The 24,616-nt window shown below is 44.4% G+C and overlaps 1 protein-coding gene across 2 annotated transcripts in view; it reads right to left on the reverse strand.

Annotated features, from left to right (window-relative positions):
* The window catches only part of CACNA1C (calcium voltage-gated channel subunit alpha1 C), a 709,385-nt gene that overhangs the window by 28,207 nt on the left and 656,562 nt on the right, over nt 1-24,616 (reverse strand). For both annotated transcript variants that reach the window (XM_077827237.1, XM_077827230.1), the window contains exons 31-37: nt 18,168-18,200; nt 15,103-15,231; nt 9,714-9,779; nt 4,760-4,851; nt 3,636-3,801; nt 2,644-2,771; nt 390-486 (exon numbers count right to left, since the gene is read on the reverse strand). In XM_077827237.1, coding sequence (XP_077683363.1) covers nt 390-486; nt 2,644-2,771; nt 3,636-3,801; nt 4,760-4,851; nt 9,714-9,779; nt 15,103-15,231; nt 18,168-18,200 — 711 coding nt within the window. The remainder of the gene's footprint in view (nt 1-389; nt 487-2,643; nt 2,772-3,635; nt 3,802-4,759; nt 4,852-9,713; nt 9,780-15,102; nt 15,232-18,167; nt 18,201-24,616) is intronic.

A 24,616-nucleotide genomic window follows, 5' to 3' on the forward strand; every position in this document is an offset into this window, starting at 1 on the left:
GGCAGGAGATAGGATTACAGAATACTGGGTTATCGGAGTAAACACATACTATTCCTGGCTTCCCCATTAGGGGGCAGCAGACTTCCTCAGATGGGTCTTTATAGCCTACATGACTCTGTTTCCCCAGATAATATGTCTCTAGCATCTACCACTATGTATACCTGATCATTCCTGTGCCAGGGATTCTGCAAACTCTAGCAAGGAGTCTATAATGTAGGCTAACAAATGGCCTGACTAGAAGCTAAGACAGCAGCAAGCAGTGTTTACCAGATAATTCGCGAGAACCTACGCTCTAGATTATCAGTAAATGAAGCTGTAATTTGTTACATCTGTGCTTCCTCTGAGATGTTCTTCCCTCCTCCAACCTCCCCCCAACTGCACTGTCTTACTTTGCAAGCCACTCGATGAGGACAGAGCTTCCCAAAGCCCAGCGGAGGCTGAATCCGCCGGAGCAGCGTCACCACGTCCAGGTGTTTGATCCGTCCCCTGGGGAAGAAAATACAATATCAATGATATAAGGGCCTGCCAATCCATCTGGAGAGGGCCTGAGAGCAGATGCTGTTAGAAACATATATAGGAGGTCTCCATCCCAAGATTGCCAGAACCATTCTGTGTTAACGTGACATAGCAGGTGGCTTTATACGGTGCCTCTCATACTAAGTGTATCTCTCCAGGCTTGCACAGCCATGAGTTAGCTCCTACTAGTTTGACTGTGTAAGAAAACACAACAATCATTATACACTTAGGCCAATATTGCAAAATTGGCCATGGATTTCAGTGCCCCAGTTTCTATGTGCCCAACCTGACACTGTGGGCACCCAAAATATTGAATCAGCCAAAATCAGTGGTCACCTTTGAAAACATAGGCCTTAGTAAACAGCATTGCAGACAGGGCTGGCCTTGTGACCCATGCACGAGGTTTCTCTTTTCCTTGTGCTCTGTTTCAGACACAACCCTGATCCACCACCCCGTCAATTCTTGTTTATGCTCCTATCTGTCTCTGCGGCCAGCGGGCAATGCAAAGAATCCAGTCCCTTAATGCCTCCATACACCCATTTTGAAAGCTGCAATTTGGCTTTCCAAACTTTGTAAATGGGTCACCAAAAGTGAAAAACTCAAACGGGGAAGGGATGGGAGTTGCCACAACCAGAGTTGGAATCTCAGGCAGGCGGGGGTGGCATGGACATACTAATAGGATTGAGAAAAAGAGACCATTCACAGGTGGATCGTTACAGGTGATATTTGTCATATGACTCCAGCAACCTTATGGCTAACCCTGTTTACAAACATCCTGGGGTTGTTTACACATGAGAATTAATCTGGAATAAAGAAGGATGTGAATTTCAAATAGGTTAACTATTCCCGATTAACTCCATGTGTGGATGCTCTTATTCTGGAAATAAGAGTGCCTTATTCTGAATTATCTTAAACCAAGTGGATTAAGCTAATTTGGAATAAAGCATTCTTATTCAGGAATAAAACCATCCACACATGGGGTTAGTCAGGGATAGCGCCTCAGGAATGGCTATTCTGAAATAACTTCCCATGTCAACATGCCTTGGATATTAGGCCTGTTTTATTAACAAGTGGAATGTTTATTTCAGCACGGAGGTTATCCCTTATCTTTATCGAAAATTGCTCTGGACAGCCACCAGCGATGGCCAAAAGGGACCTCTGTTTAAATGTCACTTCCAACAATGTGACACAGCCCCAAATGCTGCACAGCCAGAATTAGCTATGAATCCAATGAGTCTTGAACTCATGATCTCTTTGCCAGAGCCAAGTAATTTACACCCACGTTAAGGCCGCTTTACAATGTCAGAGTGGCTTAAAGAGGTCTTGTGTAAATGAGCATCAGGCCCAAGAGTGTTTCCGACTGAGCCATATTGGTGCCTGTGGGTCAAATTCTCCTGTCAGTTGCACTTGTGCAAACTTATTAACGTCAGTGGAGTTGCAGGGGTGGAACAGAGGGGAGAATTTGGCCCTCCACATGCAATGCATATTTGCAGTGATGCAGGCTGTGGTGGGCACAACCACATAGCGGCTGGCTGGAATGACACATGGAAACACAAAGAATGAACGCTGCAGCTTTGGTGTGAGCTAAATATGGGATGCAGAGCAGAAGGCATAAAAGTTACAGAATCCAGGTCTTATAAGGGCTCAAAGACCTGTTTCTATGGCTACCCAAGAAGGGTCAGACTGGCCAGGTCTCAGGCCAGTACTACAGCAAGTGATCCAGTGTACCAATCCACTCAACAAGCCTCCTTCTTAATGCACATCCCCCACTGGCCTGTTTATTAATCTGATAAATGGCCTATATTTTTCCAAGCTGTGCACAATTTAAAATTACGTGCAGCTGGGAAAAAAATGCAGACCATTTACTAGACTTTCTACTGCTCACATATCCTGGAAGAGCTGCTTCTGTATCTGATTCACATGTGGAGAGATGGGGGAGGTTTCAGCTTCTGCTTCCCTTTTTGAGTTTTCACAGAGATATACATATACTGTATTCTTGCCGGATTTGCTTCCTGCCATGAGAAGGTGCCACCCTATTGCATTGGGTCTGGGATGCCAGACTTTTCAGAGAATAGAGACCGTGCATCAGAAGTTAGCATTTTCTAAAGTTCAGGTCCGGTCACTTACTTGGCTTCAGGGTCATACTCTGCCCAGATCCTTTTAAACTCGTCAAGGTGATGTGGCCCCAGAATGGACCAGTCCCGCGTCAAGTAGTCAAAGTTATCCATAATAACAGCTACAAAAAGATTGATAATCTGCAAAGACAGAGGTGATGTGAAGGAGGAGGCATGTAACATCAGACTTTCCTTGGCTTCCAGTTTGCGTCCAAAGGCTGGATTTTGAATTATACGGTCCTGTGTGGTTTGACTGTCTCTCTTCTCATGAGTGACACCATGTCAAGTGAGATAAGCAGAGGCTCTTGATTTAAATGGGAAGGTGTTGGAGGCAAGATGTTCTCAGCAAGGACCCCTCAAATCTTGCCCCCCACAACTGATTGATGAAGCCCATGTTTGCTGAGCTTTTGGGTATGCTGCAAGGCCTACCTATTTATATAGGCTTTTTCCTGGGAGGGGCCTGGTTTTTTTTCCCCTTGGGGGCAGAGTTGGAGTCATTTACTGGCATAGAGCCAAATGGTTTAAAAATATTGTAGACATCCTAGGAGGGTGTTTGGAGCTCTAATGGCCAGCTGCACAGTGTGTGCTGCAGTACTGCGTAATAGCAGGAGAACTGTACTGCCAGGACGGAACAGATGCCAGTGGGATATGCCGTTTTCACAGTAATAGCAACAGTGGATAAAAAACAGATTGAAGGTAGGAGGGAAGGTGGGAGTGAGGCACTGGTGGCCTCACTTCAGACCTCAGGCCACTAATGTGTTCTTCTGATGGGGGGTATCCTTGTTTATGTTGTGACTGGCTATTGAGCTTGCTCTAGAGGGAGGCGCCTGAGCATGAACTGTGGGGATCAATTATCACTGTCATGTGAGGCCATTGTGGATAATGTGTATCAGATTTTCCATGTATGAGTTCACTTTTCTGCTACACAGTGTCAGTGCCCAGGGAAGTCAGGGGTTACTGGGCAGTCACAGGCCAGTACCATTTGTGCTGCCAATGCCGACTCACCAAAAAGGCACAGAGCATGTAGAAGCTGATGAAATAAAAGATGGAAAAGCTGCTCCCACAGGAATGGTCGCCTTCAGTAGAGTTGGTTGGCTCTGACTCGGGATCGCACTTCTTGTCTGGCAGACACGCAAGCATGATGTCCTGCCAGCCTTCACCAGTGGCACACCTGGGGATAAAGGGATACTTGAGAATGGGGAAGTGAAGTCAACAGCGACCACTTCAAAAGGGAAGCAGCAGTTAGCACATGAAGAGCCTTCTCCTGCTCTCATTGAAGTCATGGCCTACGTATAATGGGTGATGGGACAGGTTTAACATGAACTGGCATGTCCCTCTCCTTCTACCTTTGTTGCTATCATAATGTTATCCATTACTGGAGCACCTGCTTTTGTATACTCTGGATACGGGGCTGCCATGTTCTGACCAGATGCTTGAGGAGATTTTTGTGGGGCTGGAAAGAGAGTGTACAGGGCTGGAAGGAGATCAGCATTTTGCTTCTCCCATTTTGCATTCCCTCATCCTTTTCTTCCCTGTCCTCTCCTGAGCTGCCCATTTCCCTTGTCCTCATTCCCTGTAAACCCGCAAGCAATGTAAGAGTGCTGTACCCCTGCAAACTCTTTCCTTCAGTACGTCCAGTCCTCAGCACTCGCTGCCCTGCCTGACACAGATAGTCGGAGCTGGGTGCCAAACACCAGTTAGGGGAGGGATGATGTGTCAAACTGAGCAAGGAACAGTGCCCTGACTGGTGTTTGGCATCCTGAGTACATACTCCAAAAGGGAGTGTCTCAGCTGGGGTGATCAGATTTGATGCTTCAGTGTGTAACTGGTCACCTCAGGGAGAAAGAAATAATTCCCCTCCCCCACACGTAGTCCACTGAACAACTGGATATATGAATTTGTGGGTGGGGGTATTGCCTTACTCTGATATGTCAAGTATTGGCCATTGCTGGAGGTACGAGATCAGGCCAGGCGGACCAATGGTCTTCCCCAAAATAGCAAATCCTAGGTTCTGGATTTGGGACATTGTATTTCTAATCAACTCATGATCAAGATATGGTAAAAATGGAGAAGACATGTCCAGATGCACCCTCACAGACGCACCTAGTCCAAAGCTCCGAGACACGCACCTGAAGAGTAGCAGCACTGCTTGAGGGAACGTCTGAAAGTTGTTGTTGCGGTTGATATCCGTGGTATCATTCAGAGCAATTTTACCAAACACCTAGCAGAAAGCAGAAGTCTTGTCAACTTAGCCATGTAGCCCCCAAAACACTCTTATCAGCTGTAATTCCTTGCATCTTAGTGATTATGAGCACTCAAGCCTGCCCCCTTCCTACAAGATGTTTCCTGCTGGTTTCCAATATTTGCTTCTGCTCCTCCTGTTTGTGCTATATCACTGGAAAAGCACCCACACAGAAACAAGAGGCACATTCTAATATACCATTAACATAACTATTCATTCATTATTGCATGTGCCATGAATAGGTGACATGGGGATCTCATTTCAATGTGCACTCACACTGGATGATTTCAGTGTAAAGAAAAATAATGAGAGAGGAGAGGCTGCAATTTTTCTTCCCTTCGCTGGCTTTCCAGAGGCTCGGTCTGCACTAGGAGGAAAAGCATTGCAATAGACCACTGTCTGGACTGCCGTAAGTTCCCAGTGTCTGTAAGATGCCTTGCATCTGTACACAACAGCTGTGCCCTAGTACAGTGGAGTGCCTCACATTTGGAATTTACCCCAAAGGTTTATAGTGACAGTGCTTGGTGCTAGGAGATAGGTGTTTCAGGAGTCCCAGAATGTACTGGTGCAACCATGTCAGCCAGGTGTCCTGGGTGTGGTTGCTTCAAAACAGTTCTGACCCAAACCAGCACTGCTGCATGGACACTGGAACAGGGGCAAGAATTAAAAAAAACTATGGGCTGAATCCTGCAGTCCTTACTTGGGGCTAAACTCCCACTGAAGTCAATGAGAAGTATGATTAAGGACAGCACAAGGACATACAGGACTTGGTGCTTGACCCTGATCAAAAATGAAGGCAATGGGAGTCTTTCCATTGATTTCAAGGAGTTCCGGATCAGACTTTTTCTGAGTAATACTTGCAGTGCTAGTGAATCCTGCAATGGCTAACCAGGAGTGCCTCAGGCAGTGAATAGGGAGAAAAGAAAGAGCAGAACTGCTATCCAGAGAGAGGGCAGGGGAAAGAGAGAGAGCATAGCATGTGAAGAGGGTGTGGCAGGATGAGGAAAAGGAGAAATCAGAAGACAAGGAGGGTGGGGGGAGGAGGAGAGGGCAAAGCATGCAGAGCAACAGTTACTGAGAGAGAAGACCTATCAGAAGTCTTGAAATTTCATTTAAAGCAGAGGTTCTTCAATTCTGATCTGTGGAGCTCAGCTGCTCCGTGAAGTTACTGCCATCCAAGAGGCGAAGCTTTCATCATTGAAACAATATGAGGTCCCAATAGGAAGTTTTAATGGCTTCTTTGGATGCCTGCCAGAACTCCCTTGTATGCATGTGTTTGGGCTGCTATACAGACAGGGAAACCTATTAACAAGTCTCTTTCTATGTGTGTTTTTGTTTGATTGGGACTTTTTGGGTGTAAAATTCAACTTAATCAAATCTGCTGACAACACTGAAGCCAGGGAGGAAGTAAACACAGAGAGGCAAACTGCAGAGCGACCTATAGAGATTCGAGTCAGGGCTGTAAGCAATGCAGACAAATGCAGCACTAGTAAGCACAAAGTCCTACATGTAAGGAGGAGAAATAAACAGCATAAGTATACAAGGGGGAAAGGTAACTAAGCAGCTAGCCCCATCATACCAAACTGACTTCATTTCTATCTTCTTTCCCAAACACATTACTGTCCTAATGGTACTTTTTAGGAATTCAGTCACTCTAGTTCCTGCAGGGAAGATGTGGGAGTAGGTTGAGGAAGGCAGGTGTCCACCAGAGAATTGCTGTCTTAAGGATCAAGTAGTGGTCTGTGATACAAGCACAGAAAGGTTTAAGAGCCACTGATTAAAAACTTGGAAAAAAACCAAAGGTGCATCCTCATTCACGTCAATGGAGTTAGATCAGGGATGAATCTGGGCACTAAGCAGCCCACTTATTAAAGGGCATCCTCCTCAGTGAATGCACCTGTACTTGAATTTTGGTATTTATCAGAGCTGAGGGAAACTCTGCAATTTTGCTTTGCTAGGGCTTGTGCAAACATTTTCTTCAGTTGCAGTCCATGTGGATTCATCCGCCCCTATCCCTTATGCTGCTTCGAGTTACAAAGGGAGCAGACTGGCTGTGGGTCAGCCTTAGGATTAAAGGAGACTGGCATTAGGTCCCCAAAACTGGAGGAGCATAAAGGTGGGTTAAAGCTATCTTGGATCCCCACCAACTCCACCAGTTTTGCACCAAGCTCAGCTTAGTCAGATCACAGAATCTAGCCCACAATCCTCAGCGAATCTTAGATGAGCAGGGTCTGAGTTTTGAGTTTGTAATGAAACCCAAAGGCAGGGGAGTTTCAGACGGTTTCAGGCTTCCTTGAAAGCATCTTGTACAGGTTTAGTTTTTATAGCCACCACTGCAAAGAGCTGAGGAAGCCTTGCCAGGCCAGAAAGTTCTCTTAGAACTTCATCTACTCAGGGCTCTTTATTCCCCATCTGACATCACCATGATGCCTATTTCATGGACAGAGTGTAGTAACCTCATAGCCAGAATGAACAGCAAGAACCGAGCGCCTCTGGAGGAACAAAGAGCCTCTTTGCATGCAAATATCCTCTGTAATTAAAAAATAAATAGAAGGAGAGAAGTACAGGGAGAATTACAGGAAAACAGTTCCATCTTAGAAGGGCCATCTTTAAATAGAATGCTCTTCAAGAGCCCTTTGGGCTTCTCCTGGTTCAGATCCCCCCTCTCTCTGGTGGGCATGACAGCCCCAGCTGCACTGAGGAGGCGCTGGGAGTAACTGTCGTGGGAGGACAGCTCAAATACTCAGAGGCAGCTTGAGTTGAGGCAGCCCATATTTTTCCTTTCAGCAGACAGTACATGAGGGAGTTTCCCTGTTGGAAGAGTCTGATTGTCCTTTTAACTACCCAGCTTCAACTCATACAAGGCACTGGCAGTGTTACTACAGGCTTGCTACACTACTCAGCGGTGAAACGGAGCATGAGGGAAGAGCTGCAAGTAGAAGAAGATACAGGAGGAGGTTCCTCCCTCTTGTCCTTTCTAGACAGTGCCTCTTGGGCTATCATCAGATTGGTAGCTTCATCCATCAGCATCAATTTGTATTTTTCCACTTGTGCATGTGAGGTAGTGAGGCTTGAATATTGTTACACTTCATGTCAGGGAGGTAGCTAAGATGAACTGATAGGTCTCCTTTATATAGGAAATTCTTATGTCATTGTCAAAGTATTGTCATGCTTATGACATTGTCATCTAGGCTTTCAAGTGAGCTGCTCAACAGTGAGATACTGAAGGCTTTCTTCAAGAACTCTGCTTAAACAGGCTCAAGACAGCACACAAACCGGGGGTCATAAGTGCGAACTAACTACCTGTAATTACATTATTGCCTTTGGCACTGTATAGGTCAACAAACATTATAACGGGTCTGAAGAATCTAAGTGATGAGGAACAATCAAAGACTTGGGCTTCTCACTGGAAAAGCAGAGACTAGAAGGTGACCTAGCAGAGATCTTTGGAATTTGGAAAGGGATCGACACAACTGATAGACATCTGGTTTTTCCACTCGTTAAAAACAGGAGATTTCTCACAAAAGATAATAGAATTATTGGATCATGCACCTAGATATTACAGTAACAGGCTCATTCGAGATACTATAGACAGATAGGCACACAGAGGTCATCATTAAATGGTAGTAGTAGCAGCTAGGTAAGTATAAGTAAGAAGTATTCCCAAATTGTTCCCTATACTATATAGGAAATACTAGGAAGATCTTGGTAACATTAGCTAGTTAGATTAATAAAGGCAAAACTGGAAAGTTTTAAAAGGTGACCACTCTAATTGGAGAGCTAAATAGACAGAGTTATTGAGGATCCAACAGAGACAGTCTAAATTAATTCAAGAGATAGCAAGCTTTGTTTCTTGAGAAAGAGGAGACTAGAGTAGAGAGTGAAAAGGTAATAAATTTGGATTATGATAAAAATAATTTAAAAAAATGAGACATAGCGAATCAGATGAATTTTGCCTAACCTTTCTTACGTTCTTTCTAACAATTTCTGGCTCCATTGTGAAGAATACGAACTGTGGGATGGTGAAAGACCTTTGGAAGTAATATACCATGCCTTTCTTTTTTTTGGTCTCTAACCTCTGATGGTCTGGTGGTTGATCTGAGACTTTTGATTAACTAAGAAATGGAAAGTAAAGCTTAGTATGAAAAACCATCACCAGTAAGTGAGGCAGGAATGCAACGTATAGCTGGGACAGTCACATACTATGCACACATCAATAGCTTTTTCCACTTGTCTCTATACAGTATAAGTCATTTGCATAGATTAATGCTCATGCTGGTTCCAAATTTGTTTTCGTAAGCGGAATACAATATAGTACTGATGCAGCTTCATGAGGAATTGACACAAGTAAAGAGTTGAGATGTTGGGTCTGAGCATATCTTTACTTACACCTGTGTAAATCACGAGTAACTCTGTTGAAGTCAATGGAGTTACGCCAGTGTGAAAGTGGGGTGAGAGAATAATCAGGCCCGATCACCACCATGACCAGGAGCCATTTGAACTGGTTGCTGTGTGAAAACGAGCAAGCCAGTAAACCACCTTTGATACGGCTGTAGGGATATTCCTTTGGGAGGTGCTGTGAGGTTCTTTTTAATGCTACACAGTGTTTTTGTTTGGTTTGGCTGATGTGGCTGTCAAGTCCTATTGGCAGCGTAAACCCAGTCAATGTTTTTTGAATTGACTCAGGTTTATTGTCTGAGCTCAACTTCATAAATGCCTGATTATATGGCTAGGAGAGGAGCTACGTGTAGGACCAGAAAATGATCTGGTGACTTCTTGTGCAACTATCCTCCCCAGAATTTCATGTGTGAAAGATAACATAGCTCTTGAGAATCACCTACCTGCATTCCAATCACTGCATAGATGAAGAATAACATCACTATTAAAAGAGCCACATAGGGGAGAGCCTGGAGGAAAAAAAATAACAGAACAGAACACATTGTATCAATTAATCAGATAACTTGGCATGCTGGAGCCAGGCTTATTTTACTGGGGCCCTGCTTTATCAAGATGGCCTGAGGAGAACAGTGCCAGTCCAGAATCAATTAAGGTCTGCAATTTATCCATTTGACCACTAGATGCCTCTAGTGATCCACATCTGATTTCACCAAGGTGCCTCAAATACAGCCATTGTATCACCCAAAACAAGATAGGCCCAATTATGCTTCCACTTACACTCCACAGACTTCAATGGAATCACTCTGTTGTACACCAATGAGAGTAAGACCAGAATTAGGTCCAATATCTGCTCGTCTTCCAAATGTAGAAATCTTATAATTAGCATCGCCCTGATATTAGCAGCAAGTGATGCTCTTTAGTGTGACATTCTGCAGCTACTTTGGTGAAATGAGAAGTGCGTAAAGTGCTAAGACCAAAGTTCAAGGCTTCTCCTGCTATGGCTGATGATATCACAAGCACCGAAAGCAGTATGAGCTATATTCCCTGCTCTGAGTTAGGTATCTATGATGGTTTTAGAGATGCGTTAGGTGTCTGTGATCAGCTGTTGAAAAGGAAAATGCAAAGTCCTGATAGCTGGTGCTGGCTTGTAAGTAGGAGATCTGCTCTGTGAGAGGCTGCGTGTCCTCAGCTTCCACTACCTTTAACAGGAATCCAGGGCACTCAGCACATCACAGGGTCCTGTCGTAACAAAATTTTGTTTGTATTTTGTATAATGTAAAATAAAAAATAATAATGTAGCATGTATTAAATGTATTAATGTATGATTTGAGCATATCCTGCCAGCCACCCTTTTTGAATAGCGAAAAGGAATGGCCTAATATGCCATTGGTAAAAATCCATCAGCCAGAATTTCTTTGTATCTGGACTGATTTCAAGGCAGTAACAGACCTTTGAGGGTCACCATTTTGTGGTAGGTTTAGCATTTTAAAATAAGTAAAAGAATGCCATGATTGTTTGCTTTTGCATTGCAGCTTGATGTTCCTGTTCAAAATGTTCTGTGTAAATTAATTCTGTTTTGTGTGTGAATGATGAATGTATGTATTAAAAAATAAGTGTGAAGGCCATCGCTAAACCAGACGGTCTAGGGAGGAACTGGAGACAAACCCAAGGGCGCCAGGAGGTTGCAACATGCCCCTATTAAAATGTCAAAAAAGGGCAAATTAACAACTCTAAAAATAAAACAGGCACCTATCAATAAAAACAAAATAGCTGTAATCAAAACCAGAATAAAATAATTCCCTAAAAAGCTTAATAAAAAACCAAAATAAAAAATAATAATAAAAAAAACAATAAAAAAACCAAGCACTCATCAAACAACAATTAATTACAGCATAATGGTGCAAAACTCATTAGTCCCAACAAAAAAAAATCACTATAGAAACAGGGTTCCTTGCCATAAAACTTTGGGCTTGTCCTGCCAAGACTTCTCCAGAGCATCGTGTCGTGACCAACAAAACCCGGCTCCTCCCTACCTGTGATCAACCTAGCTTGCCACTAGATTGATCCGGACTCTGGACTAGTAACTATAACATCGACTGGTGGAACAGTGCATGTGTGTATGTGTGTGATATGATTGAATGCATATGCTAATTGTTGTATCTTCAATAAAGGCGGAGTATTGCCTTTTCTCCTAAAAAAAATCCCGTGTGCTTATAAGCATAACAGTCCGGCTCTAAAAGAGAAACTGACTTTCCACCTTCTTGTTTTTTAAAGATATTTAGCAGAGATGGGCTCAAGCCACGGAATTCAGATCTCCATCCTGAGTCTGAACACCTCAAAGTTTGAGGGTGTTGCGATCTGAGATTTTGGTTTGGTCCATTTTACAGATCTTAGAGCCATCTGCAAAATTTGGATACTGACCCTGATTTGGGTGCTGAACACCTTCTCTTTTGGGAGTGTCTGGTCCAGAATTTTGTATTGTTATTTGAATTTCATTTGTAGATTTTAAGTTTACCCCTACGTTTCATTAGGGCCCAATCCTGCAGTCCTTATTCAGACAGAGCTGATTTCCATAAGTGTTTTGATAAAGTAAGGACTGTCGGATTTGTCCATGAGTGAACTAGAATCTTAAAACAGGATTTAAACCTTAGATCTATTGCATTTAACTTTAAACAATCCATTTAAATAATCAAAATGGAACACAAGGCAGGGAAATCTTCGGTGTTCTACTAATCCTAATGGGCAAATTAATCCCTGTGGTAATTCCAGGCTGCAGTAGAGGTAAACCAAACTGGAATTTGGGTCTGTAAATTTGGAGACAGCCCTTATGGGTCAAATCAAGGTTATGAACTTGGGGATAGCTGAGACCCCAAAAGTGGTCCAGGCAGCGTCCAGACAACGACCCAACAGGCCAAGCTCCTAGAAGCTCTTATAACTTTAGAAGAGGCACTAGAGGGCTGCCTTCCCTACCCTACTCTCTCAATCTGTTCTACTCCTCTCCTTTTGTTTTCCAACTTCATCCCCCTCTCTTGTTCTGTTTTCCTTTTCCTCTCTCCCTTATCCTCCAGGATTCCCTCACTTCCTTCTGGTCCCACTCTCCTGGGTTACTCCCCTTCAGCTCTGCCTCTGCTTGGTTTCACTGCTCTTTCCTCTTGGTTCTCACTCCCTTACTTTGCTCTCAACACCCCTATGATTTTCTTCTACCCAGATTATCCATTCTGGTCTGTGTTGATGCCTCACAATGTGGAAGCTTTGCTGACTCATTTCCCAGAAGACCACTCCTCTGATCAACATGCAGCTCCACCAGTAGAGCACTAATCACAGCAATGGCCGGGGCGGGGCAGATCTGAACTTCCACAACATGGGGCAGCTGATGAATATCAGGCTGTCCTGGATGAGTTAGGACATTTCTTGGGCATATTCTGAGACACAGAAAAATGCACAATCCCAGGGAAAAAAATCATCAAAATTCAGATTTGATAGTGGGACTGGCTGAACAGAGAGCTCTTAGCTATTTTTAGTCCTCGCACTCTGCCCTCTCCACTGACTTCCTCCCATCACCCTTCAGCCCTGCCTCACAGTGACTCTGCAGCCAAGAAGACCTCAGAGAGGCCACTCCCTTTCCCACCAGGGTATGTCTACACTGTAGCTGGAGGTGTGACTGCAGCTTGGTTAAATATGTTAGTTTTAATCTAGCTATCACAGCTAAAAATAGGTGAAGATGCGGAGGCCTGGGGTTCTGCGTGGGCTGTTCCAGACTGCCTGGGACCCCAGATACAGATGCATGTTGCTAGCCCATGCTGAAGCCTGTGCCGCTGCAATGTCACAGTTATTTTTAGCTGCGCTGACTAGATTAAAGCTAGTGTGGGTCTGGTTACCCATGCTGCAAACACATCTCCCTCATTCTCATCCCTTCTGGCCTGGGGAGGGGAGAGCTGATCTCAGAACTGAAAGGAGCTGTTCCTAAGCCGGTGTGGCAGCCAGAATTTGAAAACTTCATTGTGATTCCTGGGTTAGTGATGACTGGGCTGTGTCAATGAATCTGCTTCCTACCTATCTTGCCAAAATAGTTCCCACTGGAGCTGCTCACACAGCAAACCAAAGTTAGCGGTGATGGAAGTGGTGGGGTAGATTACGGGTATGAGTTGGTCAGAAAAATGGGTGAAAGCCACTTGTACCGATTTGGCATTCAGTGAGTGGACAAAATGAGTCATTTACACCAACTTGGCGGTGTTATTTTACAGTACCCAGGAGTTGTATTGTGAAGGGACCAAACTCAAATCCCTGATATAGGAAAGCGTTACTCCACTGAAGTCAATGGGCATTGTGGCCACTTACAGCAGGGCTTAATTCGGCCCCAGAAAAGGGGGAAGATGGTGCAGAGTAGGTTTAAAAGTGTGGACCAGCTCCCATTCCCATTTAAGTCAGTGGAAATTTTGTCATTGCCTTCACTGGGAGCAGAATTGGAGCCTGTGTGTGGGTTTAGGGAAATATGCTTTCTCTTTCAGCTTCTTGTGAATTGTTTGGCTTGTGTGTTACACTCATTTGCACACTCGCTGAATCACACATTGGTACATGCTACTTTTTTACCTACTTAGACTACATTGTCTGCCCACCTTACACTTGATATTTTATTTAGACCACCATTTACATCACTCCTATACTTGGCCCAGACTCTTTCTCAGAAGCTGAACCTGCTAGTATCAGGTTGTGTTGGCCCAATAAGTCCATGTCAAACACCTGTGAAATGCAGAAATATGCTGGGCTTCATTAGTAACTGTAACTTAGCTAACCTCAGCAACTCTTTGAAACCATTATTTCAAATGGGTGGATGTCTCCTTGTTTGTTACTCTCAGAGATGATCATTCTTATGCTTCATGGTCCCCCTCTCCTCACCCACTCTGTTTACTCCCATACCTTAGATTGCAGATCTGGCTAAGTTTGGAGTGTCTGCTTCACTTCCTGCTGTGGTGCAATAGGTTAATAACCATACCACCTTACCTTTATATCTCATCTCTCACTCTGAATTATCTCAAAGTGCTTTACAAACCCTAGACCACTTTTCCTCCCACTGAAATGCAGTTAGCTCTGGGGTGAAAAAGGCAGTTATTTAACAGGTTACAGCTACATTACACCCAGGGGGTGAAAGTAACTTAAAGTACTTACCGGTACGCAGGGTGGCTGGGCTCCTGGGCAAGGTGGGGGTGGGGTGGCTCTGGGCCCCCGGAAGGGTAGGGCCTCGGGCAGAAGGGGCAGGGCTGGGGCCAGACTCCCCCACCAACCCTTCAGCACTGCCCAGCCTGAACCGCCCAGGGCTCCAGCAGCGATTTAAAGGGCCTGGGGCTCTGGCGGTGATTTAAAGGGCCCGGGGCTCCAGTCACTGCCAGGAGCCCTGCACCCTTTTAAATTGCTGGGCCCCAGAGCAGCTGCCCCTCCCCCCCCACCCCGGTGTCAGCGGCCCTGCCAGTATGGTGCTTAAAGTGCTGCTAATGATTATAAAGCAACCAGGGCAGCGTTTTCATGTCTGAATTGCCTTTCACTTTGGTTTGAAGCAGAGACCAGCGTGTCCCATGAGATGCCAAGTGTGTATAGGACCCAAGGAGTTACCTAGGCTGTCTCGGTAGAACTCACCACTGTGCAGAAGGCCAACATGAGGCCTTTGCACCACTGAAGTCCCACTTAAACAATGTGCTGGCCTGCTGCATAGGAGAAAATTTTGCCCTTTGTGCGTAAGGCCCATCCTGCCAGCATGAAAATCTCTCTTTGAAAGGCAAAAAAGAGCATAAATACCTCTTTCCAGGCGTGTCTGCTTAGTGATAAGTGAAGGAATACCTGGAAGGATTTGATGAAGGTCCAAAGCAATGTCCGGATGCCCTCCCCACGGCTCAGGAGCTTCACGAGACGCATCACACGGAAGAGTCGGAAAAAGGTGATTGAGATGCGCGAGTTTTCCTCTGCATTCTGGAACCCATTGGCACAGAGGCAGTAGTTATAACAGCAGATGAGGAACAAAGATCCTGGGTCACAGACAACACTACGTAGGAAAAGCTCACTGCACTGTTCCCTTTCATTGTTAAAGCTCTCTGGCATTGCAGTAGCCCCAGCAGCTCAGATGGATTGATGCAGGTTTCTATCCCTGCATCTAACCTGCCTTCTATCCAAGGCTGTGGTGCCATCCTAAAAGTTCTCTGGATTTCAGTATTCCCCAGTGGAGCTGTGCAACCTCTCATCAAAACCTTCCTTTGGGTTTCTTACTGAGGGTGCCTGAACTCATGATTAGGGTCTTAAAGGTAATGGAATAGTTTTCCTGACAGTATCTTCTTAAGGAGCCCTCAGTTCCCCTCTGTAATTACAGTGGCCAAGAAGTCACAATTAGACAGTGGGGGAAAAAGACAGTTTTCTTTTGGAGTTGTCTCTGAAGCTACTACATAATGTGCATCATCCAGCTGTCCTGGTTAATCTGGCACTAAGTATCCATGACGCACTTAGCCTGCTCTGCCTGGGGAATTCGGGCAGGTCCCAAGTCTGCTTTGAAGCTTAGAGGTCCCACATGAGCATAGCATGTGCTGCCACTGAGCCAAGCTCTTAGCATTGCTTGAGCCTCGGAATCAGCCTTCCCATCTCCGCAGTGGCATGGCTGTGGTTTTTGAGCTCTGCACTGTGCACTCACAGTCCTGAGCTCTGGGCCCTTCGTCTTTCTCATGACCCCTCTGTATTTCCCACAGCCTATGCACTGCGCAGTATTATTTTTAATTTTGGCTTGACAGCTCGCGCTCAGGCCGGGAGCATTTTTAAATAGTCTCTCTCCTGGCCTCTGCTTTTCTTACTGCTTCAGCCTTGTCCCTAAGCATTTCCCCCAGGGCCTGCAACCAGCTTTGACATTCTTCATGCTTCACGTGTGCTTGGGCAATAGCTTCCCAAACAAAAAGGAGTCAGTTGCCTTGCCTTAGCTTGTGTAAGGAACCCTGCTGCCTAGCTCAAGGTGAGACAATCACTCTGCTTGGGGGAATTGTGCAGAACAGTTACAGGGTCCCCAGTTCATTTTGCCCCCTACTCCCCTGAAAATATTGTGCTAAATATATGTAGGCAGTAGTTTCCATCGGAAATGCTGTGGGAACATAACCCTGTGCTATATAGGGAGATAATCTTGTCATCCTCCTACTCACTCTGCCAGAGAAGCACATAGACACCACCTCCCTTCCCTGCTGCAAAGCCAAGAGCTTGATGCCAAGCACTGTAACATTCAGGACTCAGAAACAGTGCAGATCACCCCTTCTTAACTAGTCACCACTGTATAAACCAGGAGAGAACAGAGCTTTTGGATTTCCTATTATAGCTCAAAATAAGCAGCATCTGCTTGCATTTCTATTCCTCATGAAATCCAAGCTGTAGAAACTACTTGGATTTATATTTCTGAGATCACTAGAAAAAATTCTAGTTTCATTCAACCACTTCACAGCTGACCCTCTGTTCCAGCATGTGAGTTGCAATGGTGTGTGGCTACTTATACTTCAAGCTAGAATCACAGAAAAACATTGTGCCGTGTTTAGTAGATTAGAGCTGCGCTGGAGGTGCAGTTTTGCCTGATATACCAAGCATTTTAATCATCAGTGAAACCTCTGAGAGCAAGTGTCTTCCTCCAGCCTACAGTGTGGGATTCTGGGGACCAGTAAACCTGTGCCAATGCGAGGTAGGGGGTTCCCCATTTGTTGGCAAGGCACAGAATTCAACGTGAGGTTGTGTGGCCTCTTGCAGGCTGAGCACACTGATTAGTGAAGGAGAGATTGAGGGGACACACAACCTCCAGGAACAAACCTCAACAAGTATCCCCCCAATCTTAACATCTGCCTGCCCTCCTCCCACTTTAACACCACGAATAGTCTGTAAGCCAAATTCTCCTCTCATTTACATCAGCACAACTTCACTAAAGTCAATGGTGTGTAAATAAGAGAAGAATTTGGCTGTGAGCATTTAAATAGACATGACACTTGCCTGTCTACATCCAGGATTACTATTCAAGAAGACAACTACAAAGCTTGTGCACCACTCCCATCCCATGTAAGCCCTCTGGCTCAATTTCCTCTAATAAACTAAATTCAAAGGAGAGTTAAGGCCAATTATTTAAAATTTTACTCCCATATGGGTAGGGTGTAATTGCACCTACTATGGCGGTGCATAAATTAGGGAATTTTTGCTTACATCTTCCATATTTGTTATGTTTACTTGGGGAGCTGGACAGTATAAGATCAGGTGACAACTACTTGGCCAGTCTGAACAGATTCCTCCTTGCTTGCTATACTCTCATTTTCCAGCAGCTCTCTGATGTGCGTATCTCTGACAGAGCAAAGAAGTTCTGCATGGCTGCACACAGAGAATGGGTTTAATACACCCCTGATGGTATGATGTTTTAAAATGTAGCCCTCAAAGGTTGTGTAGTTTTTGATTATTATTGCTTATCCTCTTCTTACACAAAAGGTGAATTTAAACTTCACTATTCTATCCATCTCAGCTCATCTGAGATTCAGAGCCCAAACCTTTATAGTAAAATTGGATTTGAAATCACATTGCAAGTCAATCCAATGTCAAATTGATATGGAAAGTTAGCTGCTAACAAGAAATCTTAACAGTTCTTGTTCTCTCTTGGTAATTCATTAGAAAGTAGGCAACAATTAATTTGACCAAAGGAAAACTCAGGATGCATGAGAAATACACATATGTAGCATATTCAGAGCTCATGTGAACACCAGACTCACACAAATACACAACACAGCAGCTTCATGCAGAGATAACTAGGCTGGGCTTGGAGAAAAAACCCATGATCAGGGGAAGAGAGTAAAGGAGTGTGAGAGGATGACTGTCACAGAAGCTGTCAGGGCGGTCTGTATTTTTGGTCTTACCATAGAGGAAGAGCATTGGGTATGTTCAGCTGGCTTTAAAGAAAGGGAGACAGAAATAAGCTGTAATAAGTCTCCAGTAAGAGGCCCGGGCTAACACAGGAGCAACAAAATGGCAGAAGAGGGCAAAATATGCGGAAAAGAATGCAAAAGTAGACTGGGCTGATTCCCTAAGGATGCAGTGGACCAAATTCAGCCCTGGCAAACGTGGATGCAACTCCCGATGAGAACTGCACCCGCTGACAGTAGATCTGAATTTGGCCCAGTGTTTTCTGGGTTTCTAGGCATCCTGAACCCTCTAGGGAGTAGAGGACAGAATGCTGCTAATACATTTCTGCTATCCCAACCCTCCGACTCTAACTAGAACTCAGAAGGGCCAACATCTCCCAGTACAGCCACTAACTGAGCTCCCCATCTCAACTTTAGGCCACTTCTGCATAAGAAGCAGCCATCTCCTAATATTTCAGTCTGATCTGCAAACCCATTTAATCCACAATAGCCCAAATCTATGACATTTTCTATTTATATGTCCCCATGTCCTAGCATACAGTTCTCAGTGATTACATCGCGGTTATTAAAACAATAGGCTGAGATAATGTAATCACTCGCTTGGCAACCCTACAATAGCCATTGCCAGCTGTAGAAAGTGGGATGGTAAAGCTGTCAATTAGCCCTCTCCATGATCTATCCTCACCCACCCCCACAAGAAAAGAAACTCCAGGGAAGTGATGGATGAGCCAATGGAGTCTGGTAGCAGCCAAGTTCCAGCTACCCCTAGAAAAACCTAATCACTCGAACACTGTACATGACCCTCTTTCTTTATTAGTCTTTGAGGCCATTTTCAGTGTGGAGATTAGTTCTGAAAAACTAATGACAGTAGCTAGTGCTCCAGGTTGTACCAGAGAGTACAAGAGAATCCAAAAATGAATGAAAACTTTATGTAGGCTCCCTCAGCTTAATCTGTAGTGACCAGCCTACGGCACAGGCGGACTGATGGAAGCATCTCTGAAGCTATTCTCTGTGGCTGCACTAGTGAGGATGGAACTCGTGCACTGCTTCTTCCCTTGCAGATGACCTCGGCCACCATGAGACTTGGGACCCGAGCAAGATGCTTACGTGCATTCTGCCAATGGGAACACACTCAGGACATTGAACAAACCAAATTAGCTTTGTATTTTGTTTTTATGTAAAGTGAGGCTGTATTTTTAGATGCCCTGAACATCCAGTGACACGGGCAAATGAGGGCAATAAAAAACGAAAGCTATCCCGAGCTCCCTGGTGCTCTTTTTGGTTAACTCATTGCTTTTGCACTCTAGGGTCTCTTTGCTTTTACCCTCCTCTTTCAAGGGTCTTGCTCTTGTGTTTTCTTTTCAAGTATTAAACAAGGAAAATTTGGCTGGAATACTGAAGATGGAAATTTGCCCATACAGACATTTTTCTTACAGGCCAGATAAAGATTTTGTTTTAATGCTGCTCCGCAAATTCTTCCTTTCTGACAATGGATATTTTTTTTCTTTTGGTCTGTCTTGCAAAACATTATTTTGAACTTGAGTTTTTGCTCACAGGAGAGGCCCAATCCTACCAGGTGCTGAGCTCCTGCTAGGAGGTGCGGAGCCCCGCAGGTTCCATTGAAGTCAACAGGAATCCAGGGCATTCAACGCTTCTCAGGTTGCTGTGGGAATCTTTCAGGATTACCAATATGACCAGGCTGATAACATCAGAAATAGAGTTTTCCTGTGACTGGCTGTCTCAAGAAGCCTTGTAAGTGCTGTAAAGTTACTGTTCCTTACTCATAGTTCTGATATCATCAGTATTTGACCAGAATGCGAGGATAATAATAATGTAACAGTGAAAACAATTCTATATGAAAAGATATTTAAGAAGCTATGAATGCACCAAAATAGTTAGCATGTGGTCGCTAATACTGAGCAATCAGTAATCTGTTAGGTAACTATGAATCAGAGACTGTCTACTTGGTATGACTGAAGAAGCAAAGTGTATCTTGGGTAATCCCTCTCCCACTCCTTGAGTAGCTGGCCTGAATTTTCAGAAAGCATCAAATATAATTTAAATGTTGATATTTCCTACAAAAAGGGCTTATAACCCAATGGAAATATTTGTTAACATCAATAGATGTCCCACCTAGTAGTCTCTAGTTAATAAAGTCTTGCTCTCTTGAAATTGTGGACACATAGTTCTCTGTGTGTGTGTGGGTGGGTGGGTGGGTGGATGGGTGTGGGTATGAGATGAGGGGATGGTGAACTGAACCTTCTAAAAGTCTGGTCTTCCATGTTGCTTGCTGAAAATATTCTCCGATACTTCAAAAATGTTGTGAGAACTTCCATGTCCCACCATTTTTTCCACCACTGCTGGTGGATTGGTATGCAAGGACCTTGCCTTGTGAGTGTCAGTCCTTTACAGATCCATGAGTATCTGTTTCATCACGAGCATCCCTAGCTATGTGTGGAATGTGACCTTTTTAAACGAACTCTGTCAACTAGTGCTGGGAGGTGACTTTTTATTCCTGGCTAGTGGAATGTGGCAGTAAAACAGCAAAACTCTTTCTACTGTCACCATGAGGGACAGCCTCTAAACCAAGCAGCATGGAGCACACCCATGCCAACCGTCGCTGCTGCAGGCATGTCGTTCAAATGAGACTGCCTTTGGCTGCCGCCGCCATCTTGCTGTATAGATTTCAGTCCAACTGCAGTTTCTGGAGCAAGAATCTCACAAGCTGAAACCACAGACACTGCCAAAATGTTTTCCTAATTCCACTGAGGCAAGGCCCTGCGGACTGGAGCAGAGACATCTGAGGACATGCTGCTGGTGCATAAGAGTGAACACAGCTAACTATGTCACAGAGATAGCTATTTGTAGTTTCCCTGCCAGTCCTATGCATTGTGAAGCACCACTGGTTTTGGAGTGGGATTAGGAAAGATTCAGGGCATCTAGTACCCGAGCTGCTTGTCCTAGAAGAGTGGAGGAACACTGAAGTCACACAGGCTCACAGTGGTTTAAGCAGTGCCGGTAGGTACTTGGAAACGAAGTTTAAATATCAGTATATAAATTCCATATGAATGGACAATAAAGTTCCCTTAAAATAAACAGAGGCTCATTTATAAGAAGCCTAGGAACTATGTACAAAAGCAGATTCTTAAAGAAGAGTTTTGGGCATGTGTACCAATTTACCAATAAGACCTTGGCTTTACCATCTGTTATCTGCTGCCTCCCGTTCATGTGCACATACTCTAACCTGCTTTGGCTGCCCCAAACCAGGCTTGTCATCTCAAGACTGGGATCTGAGGCCAGGCAGGCTTTGGTGCAGAGTAATGTGCACATAACTGAATGACGGATGGGCAGCAGTGGCATTTTGGGGTCCACTCCAGAGGCTGTGCCCTGAGCCAACTAGTATTGTAGAGAGAAAGAACCTAGAGGATGTCACAGAAACCTGCACAGCCAGTCCTGAGACAGTTAAAAGTGGGTGGGAACCTCTGTGTTAAGTATTTATTAACTGATTGATCAGACACTATAAGTTGCACTTGCAACTACAAAGGAAGGAGACACCCAGGGCAGGCTTCTTGCATAAAGAAGAAGCCATACATTTGAAGAAGTGGGTCATAGCCCACGAAAGCTTATGCTCTAATAAATTTGTTTGTCTTTAAGGTGCCATAAGACTCCTCGTTGTTCTTGCATTACGACATTCATTAAGTCAAACATAATGTAAGTTGTAAATGATTGGCCTATATGTTGTTGTTGTTTTTTACATTACCGCATTTATAAGAGGTAGACAGACTGGGAGCAGGAGCAGAGGAGAAACAGAGGGCTCCTGTGGTGTTAGAGGCTGGAAAAGGACTCAGTAGAATGAAGGCTGAGGGAGAGCTGGAGCATACCTGGAAATGAATGGTTACTTACCTTACAGTAATTGTGGTTCTTCAAGATGATATTGTCTGTGGATCCCATTGTAGGTGTGCATGTACCCCATGTGTGGAAGATATGAATCTTTTGAATAGCAGGGTCTATCAAGGCCACCAATATGCCATGGTGTCTTTGTGCCCTGCCCCAAAGCACATGGTAGAGCAGTCACAACTGGCCCCCAATTCCCTTGCTAATATAGAATCCCAAATAAGGAGGACTCTGAAAAAGTGGGGATGGAAGGCGGGATGTGGAATCCATGCAGACGGCAACATCTCAAAGAACCACAGTTGCTATAAGGTAAGTAACTGTTCTCTTCTTCGAGTATGTGTCTGTGGGGATCACACTCTAGGTGACTGATAAGCAATGACCCATCTGGAAAGTAGGACTGATGAGCCCTGACTGTCACTAACTGAACAACAATTGTAACACTTTCCTACTGAATTGGGCATTTGATCTTGCAGCCAGGTCAAGGGCATCGTGTTTAACAAAAGTAAGACTATTACACCAGATAGCTGCCTTGCAAATTCTGGATTCAGGGATGTTCCTGATGCAAGCAGATAATGCGGCTGGTGCTCCACTGGAGTGAGTGTTAACATTTGGAGGGAGAGGCTTATCAGTCATATGATAGCAGCTTTATATACACTGCATAATCCATTTGAAAATTCTCTGAGAGGAGATAGCTTGATTCTTGGAAGCACCAGGGAAGACAATAAAAGGATCGGGAGACAGTCTGTTCTGTCAAGATAGTATCACAAGGCCCTTGAAACAAGGTGTGGCGTTTCTTATCTCCTGTCTGATTTTACACATCACGCTTGGAATCTAGGGAATCAAAGGAAATGCACTAGACATTGATCCCACAATATAAGGAAGGTGTCATGTAATGATCCCAGTCTCATGTCTCCCCTGGAACAAAAGGTTGGATGTTTCATGTGATCTTTTGTGGCAAAGAAGCCAATAATGGGATTTCCCCAGAGGTGAAATATTGGTTTGATGATGGAGCTCTTCAGAGACCACTTGTGATTGGTAGTGGATTGTCTGCTCAAGAAGCCTGCTAGGTTGTTGCTGACTCCTAGAAGATGAAGAGAAACTGTGATTAATGGTTATCCTGTATTGTTGAAACTATGTCCATTAACATGACAGCCTCCTAACATTGGGGTGATGATGGGGCACTTCCCTGCTTTATAGTACATTGTAGATGTGTCATCTGTGAGAATTTGCACCATGGAATTCTGTGGAACAGGCTGGAATGCTTTGCAAGATCATCTGATCACTCAGAATTCTAGGACATTAACATAAAGAGTCATATCCTTTTGAGACCAAGTCTTTTGTATCTGGAGGTGCTCCAGGTGTGCTCCCCAACCAGTTCTGATACATAAGTGATAAATATCTTTGTTGGAAGAGAAGTGGAGAAGGGAACTCTCTTCTGAACATTTTTTCGGCCTAACCACCAGTTCAGTGCTGACAGGATGTGTGCAGGGACCACAATTCAGATGCTCATTTGATGTCCTGTAGGGTAGATGATATACCAACATTAACCAGCCTTGTAATGGATACACATGAAGTCTGCGTAGTGGCATCATGTATACAAACTGTCATGTGGCCTAGGAGTTTGAGGCAGTTTCTTACTGTAGTTGGCTGATTTGATTTGATACTGGTGATTATCATTTGAAGGGAAAGAAATCTGTTACTGGGAAGATATGCTTTTGCTTATTTGGAGTCGATTAGGGCTCCTACAAATTCTGTCCTCTGTGCAGGAATGAGACACTATTTATCGTAATTCACCATGAAACCCAGTTGCCTGAATAGTTCACGGCTTTGGCAACTTCTTGATGAGATCTTCCTTTGATAATCCAATTGTCTCCATATTGATATATGCGAATACCTCATCTGCCACTACTGCTAGGCATTTTGTGAAGACCTTCTGGTACTGTGGAGATGGCAAATGGAAGCATTTTGTACTGATAATGACTGGGCCCCATTGCGAATTGCAGGTATGTCCTGTGGGGCTGGGTGGCTGGCAATAGGGAAGTATGAGTTTTGTGGGTCGAGAGCCTCAAACCGGTTTTGAGCCTGAAGGGAAGGGATGATGGAGGCAAGTATTACCATACTGAATGTGGAACAGTGAATCCATTTGTTCACTCTTCCCTGGGTGTAGGATAGAAAGAAAGCCCCTTTTTTCTTCAGGATAAGGAAATACTGAGGACAAAAGTCACTTCCCCTGTACTCCAGAGGCATTCCTCTATGACTCCTAGACAAAACAGGGAAGCTCTTTCTTCTTTCAGGTGATTTTCATGACAATGGTCCCTGAAGAGGGACAAGGAAGGGGATGAATGTGGTTAGTGGCTAAAAGTGGATGCGGTAGTCGTGGCTGATAACTTCCAGCACACATTTGTTTGTTGTTATCAGAAACAATGACGCTTGATGGAAGAAACCAAGTCAGCATTCAAGAGGAAGGTTATGGGATGGTTACTAGTGGTCTGAGTTGGCTCTTGACGCTTGTATCAAACGTGTTGCCTGGAAACTGAGGTAGAGTGACT

This window comes from Eretmochelys imbricata, chromosome 1 (genome assembly GCF_965152235.1).
Source record: "Eretmochelys imbricata isolate rEreImb1 chromosome 1, rEreImb1.hap1, whole genome shotgun sequence".
NCBI classification, from domain to species: Eukaryota; Metazoa; Chordata; order Testudines; family Cheloniidae; genus Eretmochelys; species Eretmochelys imbricata.